The 18,210-nt window shown below is 46.9% G+C and overlaps 1 protein-coding gene across 1 annotated transcript in view; it reads left to right on the plus strand.

The window, feature by feature from the left end:
- Positions 1-18,210, plus strand: part of PRKN (parkin RBR E3 ubiquitin protein ligase) — a 1,192,284-nt gene that overhangs the window by 227,517 nt on the left and 946,557 nt on the right. Inside the window, exon 4 of the mRNA XM_075554213.1 lies at positions 15,991-16,109. Coding sequence (XP_075410328.1) covers positions 15,991-16,109 — 119 coding nt within the window. The remainder of the gene's footprint in view (positions 1-15,990; positions 16,110-18,210) is intronic.

Here is an 18,210-nt window from a genome sequence, read left to right on the forward strand (position 1 = left end):
TGTATCCAGACTTGCAAGGTAGAATTCAGATCATGGTAGTTGGGGGGGGGGGAGGGGGAGGAAGCATTTAGGAACTAGAGGAAAGCTGTATTCTTCATCGGTGCTACCTTGCACCCTGACTGACTCATCTCCTCCCCTAGACCCCTCTGCGAGGGGATCTCCAGTGGCCAGAAAATGGGCTTTGGGTCTCCACTCTGCACTTCCTCCTTCATTCACTATGGTAAGTTTTTTTTTTTTCTGATGATGCCTTATACCTGATCCCTTCGACACCCCGTGATTGCACAGGCTGGTGTACTTCTTCCATGTGGCTTTGTTGCTTCTGAGCAAGATGGCCGCTTGTTCACCTTCAAGCTTTTAAGACCCCAAACACTATATCTTTTGATAGCTGGGCACCATCAGCTTTCTTTGCCACATTTGCTTATGCACCCATTTGTCTTCAGCGATTCGATCATGGAGGTGCGCAGTCAATGATATGACTTTTTTGTTCTTTGATGCCTGATAACTGATCCCTTCAGAACCACGTGATCACACAGGCTGATGTGTTCTTCCATGTGGGCTTTGTTGCTTCTGAGCTAGATGGCCGCTTGTTTATCTTCAAGCCTTTAAGACCCTAGACGCTATCTCTTTTGATAGCCAGCACCATCAGCTTTCTTCACCACATTTGCTTGTTCACCCACTTTTGGCTTCAGCGGTTGTATTGGGAGGGTGAGCATCACAGAATGCCAATTTAATAGAAGAAAGTATTCATGCATTGAGGGAGTGCTTGAGTAGAGGCCCAAGGTCCTTCTGCCACCTTAATACAAAACCTATAAATATAGACACATAGATCTATTTCCCCATCCTCATATATATATTTGCATGTACATGTCTTTGTCTAGACTTCTATAAATGCCCTTTGTGTCCTAGCTCTTTCCTCTATTTCCCTAACTTTCCTCCTGTCCCACTATCATGCTCCGTCCCCACCTGGGTTAGAGCTATACCTCTTCATTACTTTACCCTTGATCATTCCCTACCAGGCCTGCCACACTCATCTCACCACCAATTTGTATCACTGTTGTTCCCTTGTCCTTGGGTTTGTTAACACCACTTCCTTAGCCCCCACGTCCCCCTATCCCATGTCCCCCCCGGAACTGTCAGTCCTGTTGTTTTTCCTCCAGATAGTTCATCCAGCCTATCTTATTTAGACAGACCTGTGGAGTAATAACATGCACAAAAACAAGACGGAGGAAAACAAAGCAACAGTATACAACAAAACAACAAAAATCCACTGACAAAGAACAAAACACATCAAGAAAGAAAAGCTTGTAGTTAGTTCAGGATCGTTTGTTGGCATTTAGGAGTGTTTTCTAGTTCAGTCTGTTGGGGCACCATGCCCTGGCCCCAAAGTCCCTTTTCAGCATTCCCTGGTGACCTTGCTGTTCCATTCCCTTGCTGTTCCGCTGCACTCCCCCAGTGCTTTACCTCGGTGTGGTGGGATCAGGTCAGGCGCAATTCCCACACTGTTTCTCCGGTGCTGTCCACTGCAGGGCCATGGGTCAGTGAGGGATGTCATGTCCATAGTGGGGCTGGCCATGTGGTCCTCTCTGTGGACTGGCTGCTCTAATTGGGGTCATCGTCCTCAGGGCCTGGTGGGCCAGGATGTGCTCCACTCTCTGCTCCTCCCCCTTCATCTGCTCCTGTGTGCTCTAATCAGATATGTCCCCCTCCTCTTTTTTTTTTTCCTTCAAAGTTGTCCTCCTCCAGAATAGTCTTGGTGCACATGTACTAAACACCTTGCTGGTCACTTGTCATTGCATGCGTATATATATATATTTATCTTTAAGCTTTATACTAAAGGAATATGTCAAGAAAAGGTCATTTCGGCTTTTGCTCACTTTAGAACCTCACTTTTGGACTAACAACAGCTTCCATGCGGCAGATAGGCCACCTTTCTGTTCTTGGGTTGTCAGCTGAGTGCTTACTGTGAAGTTATAGAATCTCTGTCAGTGGAGAATGCACGTGATTGCTGCAGGGCTGGTTGCCTCCCAAGCCCAGAGATCTGATCTCCCCAAAGCCACAGCACCTCAAGACAAGAGGGGATTCTTCCGCAGGCTTTTGCTGATCCTGGAAAATGATCTTCCCATGACCCCGTGTCGTCACTGTTTGGCGGCGAGCTCAGTTTTCGGTGAAGTGATGCTCGTCCAGCTCTGCAGCTACATGGCAGTGGGACTGTAACTTCATCTCTGGATGATGTCGCAGGAGCTCACAATGTCAGAAGCTCCAGATGATGCCTCAGATCGATAGTCCCAGGGCTGGTGATCCCTGAAAAATGTCAGCCCAAGGGACTTTGACAAAGGACACCTTCCTGAAGTCAGTGTGGGAAATCTGCTGAGAAGGAGCAACGTAGTCTTTCACTCAGTCAACAGGCTTCTTGGCAAATGGGGACCAACGTCACAGAGAATATAATGTTCCATCCAGTTAATCTTAGTGGGGTTCACTCACTGTTTTTATTTATTAATTTTTTTCCCCAACGTGCTCATCTGTTCGGATGACCAGTGAACATCCCTACCCCCATTCCAAAGTCTATTATGTAGAATAAACATTAATCCCAATTAAAATAAGACTTCATTTCCTCAGTGTCCACAAACACGACGGCTGTAATGTAGCCTTCCCTACACAATGTAGTTAAATGAAGATTTATCACCAATTTATATTTAATCTTCTGACAACATTCATTTAGCATTGCCAAATAACAGAAGCTGAGAAAACGTTTAGTTTCAGAATCCCGAGACTGTAAAAATACTTATCAACTGGCATGTCATCCTAATGGGCCTGCTGGGACATTTCTCATTATTTTGTCACAGAGATTATGTTATTTCAAGTTAGGGGCTGAGCTGCTAACAGAAAGGCTATGGTTCGAATCCAGCAGCACTCACATGGAGAATGATGGGACAGTGTGCTTCCTTAAAAAGGTCAGCCTTAGAAACTCCGTGGAATGGTCCTATGCAAGCCTATAGGGTCCCTGTGGATCAAATTCAAGTTCACGGTAATGTTGGTATTTTGTTTTCTTTTAATGTTTTTAGATGGAAAGTTCATATTCTGCACACACTAGAATACTTTCTTGGATTTCTGTGTGTTAATTTAAAGTCCAGGTGCTTGACTCCCTGCATATTCAAAGGGGTACCGCCCCCCCCAAACTGGATCCCCCCCCCACCCGCAAAGCTATGTATTCTTTTTTTTCTCGAAAAAAAACCTTATCACCTTCAAAGCACTCTCCATTACACTTAATATATTTGTCAAATGTGCAATTCCACTTTTGAAAACATTTTTCAATCTCATATGTTTGTATGGCTGACAGCACCTCCCTTGTTTTTTTTCTTCACTTCTAAGTCATCAAATCACTGTCTGTGGGGAGAGGTCAGATGCTTAGACATTCTCCCTGGAGGCAGAATGCAGTCTGGCCACACCACAGGGGTGGGCCTGCTCCCTGCTGCTAAAGACAATGGATTGGTTCTCCCTGAGGCTTACAAAGATTAGCTTGGTTCCTGTAGGTGGGGTTTACACCCTACTGCTAATGGTTCTTCTGGAGATCCAGCTGCCATCCTGACTCTAGGATCCCCCATCTTGGCCACATGTGTATCCCCAATCCCTCATCTTCCTATTGTGTGGATACCCCTAGATCACCCCCTCCCATTACTGTATTAACTATAGCACAACCCCTTCCTGTGACCTATGTCTTCACCTGTAATTAGGGGGCTTGCACGTCCTCAGAGAATATAAAAGCCTGGGCTAGCATTGAAGATTCCCTCTCTCCCTCCATGTGGACCCCAAGCGGGGCTGAGGTGAGCATGCTACCATGAATTGTGTCTGACTCCATTTATTTTAATATTTCTCTTCTATTTTGCATGCCCTCTGTAACTTTACTATAATCTTTACTTATTATCGCTGTACAATTGCGCCTACCGGACCCATAATGATGTGGTAGGGGCTGGCTTCCCCTGGCAGCTGTCCTTTCGTGCCCCTCTTCATTCGCAGAAACAAAAAGAAGTTAAACAAAGTTGCATGGAGTGACGTCAGGTGAGTGCAGCAAGAGAGGCATACTGTTTTTTCCCCAAAACTGGCACACCGAGATGGCTGCGTGAGCAGGTGCATTGTTGTGGTGGCAAAACCAGTCCCCTTCTGCCAGAAACCAGGCCTTTTGTTGCACACTGTTGTGCAGTCTTTTCAGAACCTCTGAATAGAACACTTGATGAACAGTCTGACCTGGTGGACTGAACTCCAAATGCACTACGAGCCCACATTTTTGTCAGTTTGGGAAGTTGATGGACCTCCAGAATAAGGTTTGTCATCAATTGACATTTCACTCTTTGAAAGGAGAAAAATCACCTGTGCACTTGAGTTTTCCAATAGGGTTTTGTCCTTGTAAGCTGTTTTCAACATCACAAGAGTTTCTGCAGCATTATTCCTGAGCAGGAAACAAAAATTCACAGCTACATTGTTGTTTTCTTAAATCAGCCATCACAAAAAATGAGGTTGGAACAAAACTACCTTTACAAAAAAACTCACTGGCCTGAGCGAACCTTTCCAGGCAACCCCACTGGGTGCAACTCAGAGTGAGTTGTGGCAGGAAAATGCGTACTACAAAAATTCTGCTCTGCCCAGCACAATTCCTGTTTTTTTGGGGGGATCCCCCTCATATTTCCTATTATTATTCATCAACACTAGATACAATGCTAACTCTGCCCCCTAAGATTACCTAAAGAATAGTAAAACCCACTGCCACCTCCCCAATACCAGTTCATAGTGACTTAATACGGAGTGGAACACTCCCTAGGCTTTCTGAGTCTATAAATATACGTCGTACTTAGTTGAACCTCCTCTTTCTTCCAAGAAGCTGCTGGCAGATTTGAAGTGCTGAACTTCGGGTTGTCAGTCCAATGCCCAAGTGTTAACATAAAGGAAAAGCGAGCCCCCAGTTGGAGTCGTAGTACTTCACATGCTCCTCACGGGCTCGGTGGCTCCGTGTGGGCAGTGGCTGTCCTATGGGACAATGTAATAGAATGTTTCCAGGATGGTAGAGCTCCCCACTTGTGCAGAATTTCCTGGGGTTTCCTCAAATGGCGTTTGCCCCCGGGACATTGGGAGAACTTGAACTCGCTTTTATCATCTCATTTCGAAGTTTCAGAGACTTATTCAGACAAAGAAACAGGGTTGTCACACGAGGGCTCAGTTTAGCTTGTTCATGGAGAAAAATAGTGGAAGGTAAAAATAGAAGAGTAGATTTCATGTGAAAATGAAGGGTTCTGAATTAAAGAAAATTGAATCCTATACAGAAGACAGCAAGGAGACATCTATGATGAATGATGTGATCAAAAACTTTTTCCCCCAGAAAATTAATCTGTTAGCAATTTGGAGAGTTGATAGGTTTTGAAGGGACTGGAAGCAAGGTGGCCTGCTAAACACCATGGAGCAGAGAAGAGGGAGGGCAGAAGGGAGGGGAGCCCGCAGGGGCAGTAGACAGCCCATCTGCTATGACACACAGCTGGCCCAGGTGTCATTGAATGGCTTCCACCTGTGTCAGACGGCAGCCGGCGGCACTCCATATTCACCGATGTCTCAAAAGATGAGAAGCTTTTTTCCTCTCTCTAAGTAACAGTTAAAAGAGGAGTCCTGGTGGCATCGTGGTTATACAGTGGACTGCTAACCCCAAAGCCAGCAGTTCAAAGCCACCAGCTGTTCCAGGGAGCAAGATGAGGCTTTTTACTCCTATAAAAAGTTAGTCTCAGAGACCTCTGTTCTGAACGGAAGGGTCACTTGAGTGGGAATGGACTTGATTGCAGTGGGTCAGATGCTGACCCAGAGTGACCCTACAGGACAGGGTGGAACTGCCCTAATGAGTTTCGGGGACGGTAGCTGTTTCAGAGAGTGGAAAGTCCGTATTTCTCCCATGGAGTGGCTGGAGGTTTGGACTGTTGTCCTTGCGGATCACAGCCCAATTCATACCCATTCAGCCACCAGGGCTGCTCGTCATGTGGGTACTATTTGAAAAAGGTTTCTGGGAGTCGCTTCGATGGTGCAGACAGTGTCAGACGACGAAGTAGTTGCATTACGATGACAAACCGTAGCTAACACTTTGCTGACTGGCTGTTTCAAGCCCAGACTCTCACATGCAGGCAGCCCCTGGGAGGACCAGTATTGCTTCCCAGGCTTGTTGTGAGGTGCCATGGCGTCGGTCCGACCCATTGAGACCCACTGCACAACAGAGCAGAGCAGACAGAAGGAGCACTGCCTGGCCCTGCTCCGCCCTCACCACTGTCTTTAAGCTTGAGCCCCTGGGGCAGCCATTGTGTCCATCCGGCTCATTGAGGACCTTCCTCTTTCTCTGCCCGTTTGCTGTCAACATGATGTCCTTCTCCAGGGACTGGTCTCTCCTGATAAATAGCATGTCCAAAGTATGTAAGTCATCACAGTATGACAAACTGACAGATAAGACATGGTTTCAAAGCTTATAAGTTGCATAAACTAGCGTACATGCAAATATGAGTTACCTTATGACCAGCCAGCCGTGTTTGGGAATGAAAACATGACTGGTCAGTGATGTGTTTAGACCATCATGTGTGTGTGCACGTGTGCACATCGTATCGTTAGTAGCGTGTTAACCTACATACAATGTCTGCAGCATACAACTTGCTGATATGACTCACAGATGCTCAAATATCGGGATTGTAGAAATATTTATAATAAAAGGCGATAAGAATGTCTTACTCTTCTTACTCAGAAAACCCAGACCAAAAAAGAAAAAAAAAAAGGAACTCAAAACAACAAAAAGAGGGTCTCTCCTTGTGGTAAAACCAATTTTTAAAGGACTCATCAGGACAGACATCAGTCTTAGTTGGAGACTGCCTGTATTGTGTGAAAATCTACTTTGTTATTCTTGGTGAAATATTTATAGTAATAAAATGAAAATGCCAGTTCTTAGCCCATAATGTTGCTGAGCTCCTTGTAATATGTAGATTAACCTGGCAAATGAGGCTTTTCCTGCACATTGCGGCTGTGCGGCTGCAGCTGCCCTTTAGGGCTTGAGCAACAGTAGTAGTTAGGGGCTTTCAGAGGAAGGCCAGTACGTCCCCGGGCAAATCTGCTCTGCAGGTGACCAATGACAGGCCTACAACTCAAAGTCTGCCGACAGTATGAAGAATTCTGCAAAGCCCCTTTGCTCATTTCGTACATCTTCTGCGCTCCTTCTCTGTCCCAGGTTGGGTACTGTTGGGGTCCTAATGGCTTGCAGAGGCCCCGGTATGAAGATGCGGGAGGTGGATCCTTATCCTTAGAAAACTGATCCTACAAGGAAACACAGGGCCGCTTGTGAGTCAGAGCCAAGCAACACCAACAACGCAAGGAAACAGAGGTGGCATCGGTTGGTCCAGTGGTAGAATTCTCCCCTTCTGTGAGCGCGACCCTGGCAGGGTTCTAGGCGGCACACATCACGCACAGACACCACCAAGCAGCCTGTGGGACTAGCATGTTGCTGCGATGCTGGACTGGCTTCAGCAGGGTTACTAGACCAGGCGTGGGAAGAGCCTAGTCCATGGGCCGTCAGAGAGCCGTGCAATCCTCAGTATCAGCAAACATCACAGGCCTTGCTGAAGAGAAGCATTCCAGGTATCAGACTGATTCTCAAACTGTCGCTGCCACTGAGTCTGTCTGACTGTTAGCAACCCTCTAGGACAGGATCTGCCTGGTGGTTTCAAACTGCTGACCTTGTGGTGACCAGTGCAACAGGTAACCACGATGCCATCAGGTCTCCTAGTCAGCACAGTAGGGGTAAGTTGCTTAAATCTTTGAGAAAGAGTAGGTTTGCAGCTTGGTTCTGAACCTTGGACTTGGCTGGGCCCTGGTGGCCTTGTGGGTTGAGAGCTCAAGAACTTGTTTCAGCCACAGTGATTCCTGTCTGCAGCGGAGAAGCTTACATCATTCTCAATATTTCACCTCCGATTAAGAGACCCGTTGTCGTTTCCTCTTCTCCTGTCCCTAGTGGGTGGCATCATAGTACCTTCACATGAATCACCACATCACCCAAAGGATGTGATCCTTCCCGGCTCTTCAGATCGACTTGCGTTTGTCTGCAGCTCCGTTTCCCACAGCGTTTTTGAAATCCATGATGAAAAAGATCAGGTTTACTAATGTGTCCTGTTTCATCACTTGCTACGCAGGGCCCGGTGGAGCTGTGGGTTAGCCACTGAGCGGTCTATCGGAGAAAGAAATGGCTGCCTGCTCCCCTCTAGACTTCCAGCCTCAGAAATCACGTCCAGGGATACTGTGAGTTGGAATGGGTTTGATGACAAGGGGTAGCAAGAAGCAATACTTCAAATAATCGGATTCTGGAAAAGGAGTATGGCATGCCCATAGTGCAGGTTATTAATGTGATACTGAAGTAAAGCATAATCCTCAAACTAATCACATTGGCTGCTACAGGTGCAGTAGGATGAGGAATGGAGGCGGACCTGTGTGGGGAGAGTCAAGGCAGGCTTGCCAGGTTTCCAAAGAAGTTCGCCCCCTCGAGAGTTTAAGTCCTCATGGTTTTCTCCAGTATGTTGAACGATTAACATTTGAAGATTTAAAAATGTATATTTTTTGAATAGCAAATAAATAAATAAATAAATGCTGGATTCTCTTTATTCTGAGGTCCAGCCACAGATTACCGTTTCCTAGTACAGCACTCCCTTTTGGCGTTAAATGCTAACTCTTAAAAATGAGATTTTATTTCCCTGACTGGTAATTGCTGTGTGTGCACATCTTGCTGAATGCCAGTGCAATAAAGCATTCATGGACATTTCCATGACGCCGCTAACACTGATTGAATGAGGGAAGCAGGGAGAGGGCCAGGCTGGTAGGAAAGCAGCCCTTTTAGTGATTGCTGGCCATGGCCCACAATTGCCAACCTGCGGGAAGGTGCCACTCTTCAGCCTCCATAGAATCAATCTCCTGCAGTAAGCAAGTCGTGCAATCTATTGTCTCAGTCTGCACTGCTGTCACACGGCAGAGAGCAGAGCTGGGCTTGGCGATCACAAAGTCACAGTCATCTCTGAGCCAGCACTGCCGCCTGGAGTACACCAGCGAACCTTCTGGAGCCTCTTGTTCTGTTCCCTGAGGATGCACTGACATGGGAGTCAAATTGACCGCAAGACCCCCACTAGCAACAGGGGTGGATACTTTATTACTTATACTTAGTTATATAATTGTTTAACAATATATCCATGACAATCTAAGGAACACACCTTTGACAGTGGGTTAAAATACTGGGGAGCCTACCTCAAGGTCAGCAGTCCAAACGAAGGAGCCTCTCCCAGGGTGAAGGATGAAGCAGTCTGGTCCTGTCAAGATTTACAGCCGTAGTAGCTATGGAGAATTTTTCCTGTGTCTTATGGGGTCCCTATGGGTCCACTCTGAATTCAGAGTTGAATCAGAGGAACCTAATAAGACACAAGGCCCCTCCTCACAGACCTCAAGGGTCAAATCTTTCTGTTTTTTCTTCTATATATCCAAAATTATCTTGTACCAGTGCAGGGACCACATCATTTTTTTCTCCAGAGTTCTGGAAGACTCTCCTTGGTATGGTTACCTGTGTTCCAGGTTAGACAGGGAGATAGGGACCGGACACATTAATGCATTGTCTACTCCTGTTCTAATTGAATAGCTGCCATCCAAATAGGGATATTTCGATTAAATTTATTTACAAGGACTACAGCCTGAAATATAATTCCTCACTGTCATCACTCTGCAAATTTTCAATTATCAAAAAGAATTTAAAAAAATTTTCAATTGCCACAGGTGGCTAGCTTTGTTGTCCCTGAGTTGACATCAGGTTAGTACAGAATCCTGTTGCCCCTGTGTACTACAGATTGAGACATTGTCCCCTTCTGTGACATCTCCTTGGTCATTGGTCAGCTTGAATCCATCGTTGTGGTCAAGTTGTATTTTCAGAGTCACCCAAACTCTGCTCTACAAGCACCACAGGATTCTCACTGAGAACTTCCTGGAAGGAGATCACCAGCCTTTCTTCCTGGTCTCTCTCACGCTAGATGTTCTGCCAACACCCACCCACCTTGAGTGACCCTGCTTGTGTATTAAGTTCCAGCTCCTACCTCTTGTCTGACAACAGGTCACATTGCAGCCACTCTATTGGAAAGTGTAGGCATAGACAGTTTTTTTATCACCTCAGACAGGTCCATTGCAAGCATTCTCTCACTTCATTTTTTTAACATGTTTCAATGCAATCAACATTATTTTGAATCTTTTGTGTTCTGAGTGCTTGGCAGTTGAATAGTCCATTGATACAGAAGGGTATGTTACACAGACATAGAAATGTACTAAGTCTTAACTCCTTCACCGATGAGAAAAACATTGTCAAGTAAATTAAGCTCTTGACTCTGTCACCGCCTCTTCGGAGGTCATTGGCACCTTTTCATGGGAACCAGAATGGATTTTCTTAATTACCCATGTATCTCTTTGAAGCAACTGTCTTCGGGCCAAAAGCCCATTAACTAAAACCCATTAGAATATTTTTAAAATGAAGTATTGTAAATGAAGTGGTGTTCTCAAAAAGCCAGAAGCAAATGGAGGCTTCAGTCAATACCTTCTGTATATTGTTAATGCTCTTGATAGGTTTTAAGGCCAAGGAAGGAGAATAGATGAAAAGATGAACATTGATTAGGGATGATTTAGTCAAAGTGGAAGAGAAAAATTCAGGCTGACAATAAAATGATAACGCTAAGTTGTGGTAGAAACTGACTTGACAGCAGATTAATGTTCAGTGCTACATTTAAAAAGGCCCTGAACACATACACACTACCTGTGGTCTTAACATCTTTGTGGTAGGAGGGGAAAATAGCTTCTGAAAGAAATTAATATAGCTACCCTGGGAAAGAATTACATTAGTGAGCCACGCCTCCAGGCAAATGATAAACGAATTATATATGTTTGTTTAGGGGTGAAGGAGCCATAGAAGCCCTGGTGGCGTGGTGCTTACCTGTTGGGCTGCTAACTTCAAGGTCAGCAGCTTGAAACCATCATTAGCCCATCCTCAGAGGGCTTTCTGCTCCCATAAGGAGGTTCAGGCTCAGACACTCACAGGGGCAGTCCTCCCCTGTCCACTAGGTCGTGGTAAGTTGGCGTCCACCTGATGGCCAGGAGCTTTGGATTCGGTGGTTGTGTGCATAAGCATTAGACTGCTTACCAGAAAGGTTGAAGGTTTAGACCCACCAGGTGCTCCAAGCGAGAAAGATGAACCTGCCTGCCCCTGGAAAGATGGACAGTCTTGGACAGTCTATGTAGGGTTAATATGAGTGGGAATTGACTCCCTGGCAGTGAGGGCACTGTTTGGGTTTGTGCTTGGGGGCCGGGGGTTGGGGGAGGGAAGGGCAGAACTCAGTGTCAGCTGGTTTTTAAGGTTATAAACTTTCCCAGTTGGACCAATGCTTCCTGTCACGGTTGTCACTGGGTGCAGTCAAGTCAGCTCTCCCTCCTGAAGACCCTGTTTCCATCAGAAAGAAACTGCTCAGTCCTGCACCAGCCTCACCATAGTTGAGGAACCCATGGCTGCAGTCCCCTGCCAGTCTTATCTTGTTGAGGGCCTGCCTCTTTTTGGCTGTCTCTGTCCCTCTATGTAATTTTCAACATTTTTATTGGCATATAATCCACATAGCATACCATTCAATCATATCAAGAAAAATTGTGCAATCATTACCCCAATCAAATTTAGAACATTTTCATTATTTTCTTTCCCCTCATGATTAAATCAATCGCCTTTAAAATGAGCTGTGTAATCACATTCCGTTCTAGTGCTAGAACATTCTAGTCCACTCCCCCTCCCCTTCATTGTTTACACCAGGAATCCCCCACCCTCACTGTCCCCCCCCCACCCCCCAATCCCACGGCCTGTATCTTCTACCAGCCCTTGTATCAGTCCTTATCTCTGCATCCACTCCTGCTGTGCTTCACAGACTGCAAACCCAACAGAAACAGTGACGAGCAAAACGGAGATAGCATGGTTCTGCTGCTCTCCTTTACCAAGCTTGATGTCTTTCTTCAGGGACCAGTCCCACCTGACAGCATATCCAAAGTCAGAGAGGTCAAGCCAACCTCACAGCTAAGGAGCATTCCGACTGAAGCCTATCCTCCAAGTGGAATGGTTGGTCAGTGGGGTTCACATTTGTTCTTCCTCTGAGAAATATAACTTCACAGAATGCTTCTGTCAGGAAGGGACAGGCTTGTCACGCTTCCTTCTCTAGTCAGAGTCCAGAAGTTCTGCAGAGCTTAGAGTCTGGGAACGGGGTTAACTGGGCAGAACGGAGGGTGATTGAACCCAAGAGTCTCCTATATTGTAGTGTGTGCGGCACCTTTTAGCAGCATGCAAACTACCATAGTGTTTTCTAACACAGGCTTATTTTATAGTTAATTTTGCTAATAATAGAACAACTGAAGTAACCAAATTTCTTAGTAGAAAGCTGATTGGTGGTACATGCAGATTTTTTTTAAGGATGTTGATATTGAAGGATTTAAGGGGTGATGTATTGTGACGTCTTCAACTTGTTTATAAACGATCCAGCCAATAACCCGCGTGTGTGTACATACCTATGTATGTGTGGGTCTGTGTATGTATGTGTACACAGAAGAGCCCTAGTGGTGGGGGCTACCTGTGGGGCTGTTGACAACAATAGCAGGCACAGTACCCTCGAGAGAAAGACGTGGCGGTCTGCCTGCTCCTGGAAAGATGCAAAACCTTGGAAACCCAAAGGGGCAGTTCCACCCAGCCTGTCAGCAGAGACTCGATGGCAGTGAGTTTGGTTTGGGTTTATATTGGCACATGTGCACACGCATGCACACACACACACACACACACACACTCATACACATACATGGAGCGAGAGTATCTCAAATGGTTAGCAAATGTGGAAAACTGGGAAGGGAGTAAGTGCTACAATTTTGGCAAGATTTCCCACCTTTGATAGTGGAAGGGCGTTTTGTCAGCCCAAACATAAGCGTCTTTGATTATTGATTATTTTGAGTTGCGAAGAGTCGCCAGCTTGGAGAGCCGATTAATGATTGATGGGCATGATAGTAATGAATAAATGATGGTGAGCGCCCAAAAGAAGTGCAGGGGGGCCCGGGTGTGGAGGGGCAGCTATGCACCCAGAGGAAGTCTTCCCAGACCTGTGTGGACTTGACTCGCCATCCTGGGAGGAGTCTGCCTCCACTGGGACCTTATCCCTGTGCAGTGAATGTGGGGCTCTTCAGGAGACAGAAAAGCTTGTCCACTTGAAGCGGTGGTCCAGTGCCATCCAGACCGTGGCACCTTGTCTGGTTGGCTCTCACACGTTAGCTGGGGCCCACACTCCTGGCCTGAGCAGTCAACAGCTTGAAATTCACAGAGCTCAGACTGGCCTGACCTGATTTTCCTCAGACTGGCTATTAATCCCCAACTTGCGGCCAGCTCTGGGAAGCAAAGTGTAATAGATTGCAGCCCGTCTCCAGCAGGCTTCCAGGGCCCATGGCGGAGACGGGCGGAGGCACGCGGCAATGTCTGAATAAGTTCTCAAGGACTCCTGTGAAGGTTGTCCTACCACCAAGGAGCAGGGGAGGGACTTGCAGCCTCCATATTCTGCCTTGGTACATGGTTAGCTGAAACAATATCACAAACACTGTCGGTGCCCTCTGGCAGAGAGGAGTCGTATTCATTTCCTGCTATTTCTGAGCTGCTTTTAATATTGGAAAATTACTGCTAATGCACCTTTCAACACCAGCCTCTTTCACCCTGACTTCCCTTTGGAGAACCTCTCTCCTGTTCGGCCTCCCCCACTCCTCTCTCCTCTTCCTTCACGCTTAACCTTTACAGGAGGCGAAGAGAAAATGGTAAATGGGAATTGTCCCGATTGCTGATAAAAAGGAACGGCCCCTGTCTCCTTCCCTAAGTTTTGCTTAGTACACGTTAGAATGGTTCCAGGGCTTACAGTCTCTGGATACTCTGTCAGTTTTCAGGTTATAAATATTTATAGGCCATTAATCCATGGCTCTGATCTATTGTGTTTATGGTGTGCATAAAATCTTGAAGATATATGCTAAGAATTATATTTGCTAATACCACTATATTTATAAACTCGAAGATCTTACCCATTGAGGCACCAACACGGTGCAGCAGTGTCAGGGAATCGTAGTTTTTCACCACCACAGACAAACCTTTGTGTGTGATCCACCCCCCTCTACGAGGAACTTTCTGCATTAATCTCTGTCATGTTTATAAAACACATTGTCATTACATGATACACTTGTAAAGCGTGGCAGCTTTATCTTGCCCAGTGTTGTCCCCTCACATCTTAGTAAGGGTGACAGAACAAACATCAGGGCAGTATGTCTACAGAGTCCCTTTCCATAAATGAGAAACACAAGCGGACGTGGCTCACGGTCACTTACTCTCTGTGCCATGCCATCCTTTGTGTTCCATTGGATTTCAGGCAACCACGGCATTTGAGGGATCTAATGGTTCCGCATGGGACATTCAGCAAGCCTTCCTGAATGTTAGTTTTAGGTGTGTTGGATATATTAGTAAAATTTTAGACAAGATCTGATTCCACAGCCAATTATGTTGCCTCCGTCTAACCGCAGTTAAACAAGAACCAAAGTCACTGCCACCGGCTTGATGCCGACTCCAAGCCCCCCTGTTGGGCAGGGTAGACCTGCCCCCTGTGAGTTTCCAAGACTGTCTCTTCACAGGACCGCAAAGTCTCATCTTTCTCTCGAAGAGCAACTGGTGGTTTCGAACTGCCCACTTTGTGGTTAGCAGCTCAATGAGTAACCACTACACCGCCAGGACTCCAGCCTCAGTAAGGGAGTTATTAGCAATGTTTAGACATTGACAAAGATGGGCAGGGGGTGCTTTACTGAATGCTTCCAAATAAGATTCACTGTGAAGATGCAGCCATGTGAAGTCCTGCTCCATCCCTAAGGATCCCCGTGGTGCAGTAGTTAAGATTTGGGTTGCTCATCACAAGGTCAGCAGTGAAAACCACTGGTTGCTCTGCAGGGAAAGTGTGGAACCTTCTATTCCTATAGAGTTACACCTCGAGAACTCCCTCGGGCAGTTCCCTAAAGGGTCACGATGAGTCATCATCCATTCTTCCGCAGTGAGTTTGTTTCTTTGGTTTAATATTATCCCCATGTTCTAATATTTGAGAGCCACATCAGCCGTGTGGAATTCATATTGTTGTCGTTAGTTGGGGCAGCCTTTGCCCTGGTGAAATGTGTGAGAGGGCTGCACCGAACATGTGGGTAGATCTCTTGACCTTTGTGTCCCACTGTTCCACAGCCTTTTGCGAGCCCCTCCCATGCATTCTTCCAATGGCACGTGTCAGTGATGGAGACCGCTTACGACATACTAAGTATCCATTTCTGCTCCAAGACCCTGGTCTGCCAGCCTCCCAGGGCCTTGTTCCACATCATGTGCACTCCCACCCGTGTCTATGGTTGGAATGTCTCACAAGCAGTGGGGCTGGTATGTCCCTATGGACAGGGTTTATGAGGGAAACCTGGACCGTTCCCAGATGTGCGCAGTACATTCCATCGGAATCCAGAGCAGGGGTCTCTGATTCCCCAGCAGGCCTTGCATTCTGATCCTCTCTGTGTGCTCCCCAGCCCAGGGAGCACTCACTGAACGAGGGTCACCGAGTTGCACAGGCTCTCAGTGTCCAGCTGGGCAGCAGGCTGCTTCCAGTGCTGCACAGTCGCTGGGGCTGGTGCCAAGAAGAAACGTCCGCTCCTCTTTTGAGCGCTGGACGAGGTGTTTTGATTTAAACAGTTGGGTCCTCCTTGAAACACTCGTCCTGCTCATGTTTCAGCAGGCCCCGGAGTGGGGAGTAAGTTGGAACATTTCCTCTATCAAGTACTTTAAAGGGAGCTTCATGGCCCAAAGTGGGTGATAGGCATTGACTGACGGTTCCTCTGCGTTTGCTCCCCCAGGTGGACGCACCTACAACAGCTTCTATGTGTATTGCAAAGGCCCCTGTCAGGCGGTGCAGCCCGGAAAACTGAGGGTGCAGTGCGGCACCTGCAAGCAAGCCACGCTCACCTTGACCCAGGTAAGGCACTGCAGCCGGCATCTGTGAATCTCCCAAAGTGTGCCCTTGGCTGGTTCTACGTCTTCGTCACACGTCCTGGGCAGTGAGAGGCACTGTTGTGTGTGGCCAGGAGAGCCCACGATCCCTGAACTTCTAGCTTGAGTGGCAGCTTGGCCTGCTGGGATTCTTTCTGTTCTAGTTCGAGCAGCACAAGGCCGCTGCCCAGATCCTTTTGATCCAGACCGCTTGGGAAAGAGTGGAGATACCGCATTCCTAACAAAGTGATGGTGCTTTGATGAGAGTCTATGAGAAGGGACTTCTTTGTGTGAAAGAGCCTTCTGGAATACCGGAAATGCTCAGTGCCTTCATCTGTGGGGTGGTCAGATTGTCTGTCTGTTTACGTCCAAGCTCATTGCCCTGCCTTTGAAGGGAAGAACACTTGAAGGTTTTATGTCCAAGCTCATTGCCCTGCCTTTGAAGGGAAGAACACTTGAAGGTGTCAGGTATGGGTTCTGCTTCAATAGAAGAAAGCGAAAGAGAAAACGGGCGGTCAGCAAACAATGTGTTATTGCCGTCAGGTCAGCAATCTGTGGCCCACGGGCCAAACAGGGCCCGCTGCCTGCTGCTGTAGAATCCTCCGGCTCAGTGTGTTTTTACGCTTTGTAGATGGTGGAGGAACGTAAGGAAAGATGTTCCCATGGTCCGCGTAAAGTAAATGAAATGTATATTCCATGTTCATAAAGGGAGTTGTATCAGGACACTCCTCTAGGGCGTGACTCCAGGGGCTTTCCAGTGGTGGGGCCAGAGGTGAGCTGATTGTTGCGAAGCCCGAACTGTTTACTCCTCCTGCTGTAGGGGAAGTGGGCGCCTCTGGTTTAAAACAGCGGGAGGGTGTTTTCAGGGATTCCAAGTGATGGTTGAGGAGGACTTGGCTAGATGGAAGAGGAGTGACCATGTTGCGTGGGCGCAGAGGGCATTTGGCAGAGAGGCATGAAAGGACACCTTACGCAGGTGTTGTTGTTGTTAGGTTCCACCAGAGTGACCGCCTGCGCCGCAGAATGCACACCCCCAGCTCCTCACTATTGTTCCCTTGTTCGAGCCTGTTGTCGGACCACTCTCCTCTTGCCCACTGCCTTTCTCTTTTACCAAGCTTCATGTCATTCTCCACAGGCTGGTCTCTCCTGACAACATTTCCAAAGTACGTGAGACAAATCTCACCATCCTTGCTTCTAACAAGCATTTGGCTGTACGCCCTCTAAGACAAATTTCCCTTTTTTTTTTGGCAGTCCATGATACTTGAGATATTCTTTGCCAACACCATAATTCCATTGCATTGATTCTTCTTCAATCTTCCCGAGTTAATGTCCAACTTTTACATGCATGTGAGGCTATTGGAAATATCATGGCTTGGGTCCATCACACCCAAGTCCTCAAAGTGACATCCTTGCTCTTCAACACTTTAACAAAATCTTGTGCAACCTACTTACCCATGCCATACAACCTTTGATCTCTTGACTGCTGCTTCTGTGAAATATTGACTATGGATCTGAGCAAGATGAAATCCTTGACAATTTCAATCTTGTCTCCATTCTCATGATGTTACCTGTTGGTCCAGTTGTGAGAATTACATTGAGTTGTAATCCATACTGAAGGCTGCCATCCGCGATCATCCTTAAGGTGGCGTTAGGTAATCGAGTAGGCTGTCGCACTGTGTGCAGCAAAAGGAGATAATGGTTGGTTCTGTGCCATGCTCACAGCTGTTAGGACTATTGGGGCCTGCTAGTATTAGGAACCCTAGTTTAGGATTGAGACAGAGGAGGTTTAAAGATATTTCTAAAAATCCCCAAGGGAATAAAAAACGGTTGATTTGGTTTTTGAACTCTGGCTTCCTGACCTGAACTTGAGCTCCACCATCGTTCTCCGTTGTGCTCTTTGGCTGTGTTTACAATTAGCATAAGCTGTACTCAAGTATCCATCGTGACCAGGCAGGAGGAGGAGATCCAGGCACACGTGAGCCCTGGGGGGTGGCAGGGACTGTGGTAGATGGGTGAGGTCCTGGCCAGCCCTGCCTGCAGCTGGCAGAGTGATGGGGTGATGTCTTAATATGACCAAATTGTTATTT

This window comes from Tenrec ecaudatus, chromosome 7, assembly GCF_050624435.1.
Source record: "Tenrec ecaudatus isolate mTenEca1 chromosome 7, mTenEca1.hap1, whole genome shotgun sequence".
Classification (NCBI taxonomy): domain Eukaryota; kingdom Metazoa; phylum Chordata; class Mammalia; order Afrosoricida; family Tenrecidae; genus Tenrec; species Tenrec ecaudatus.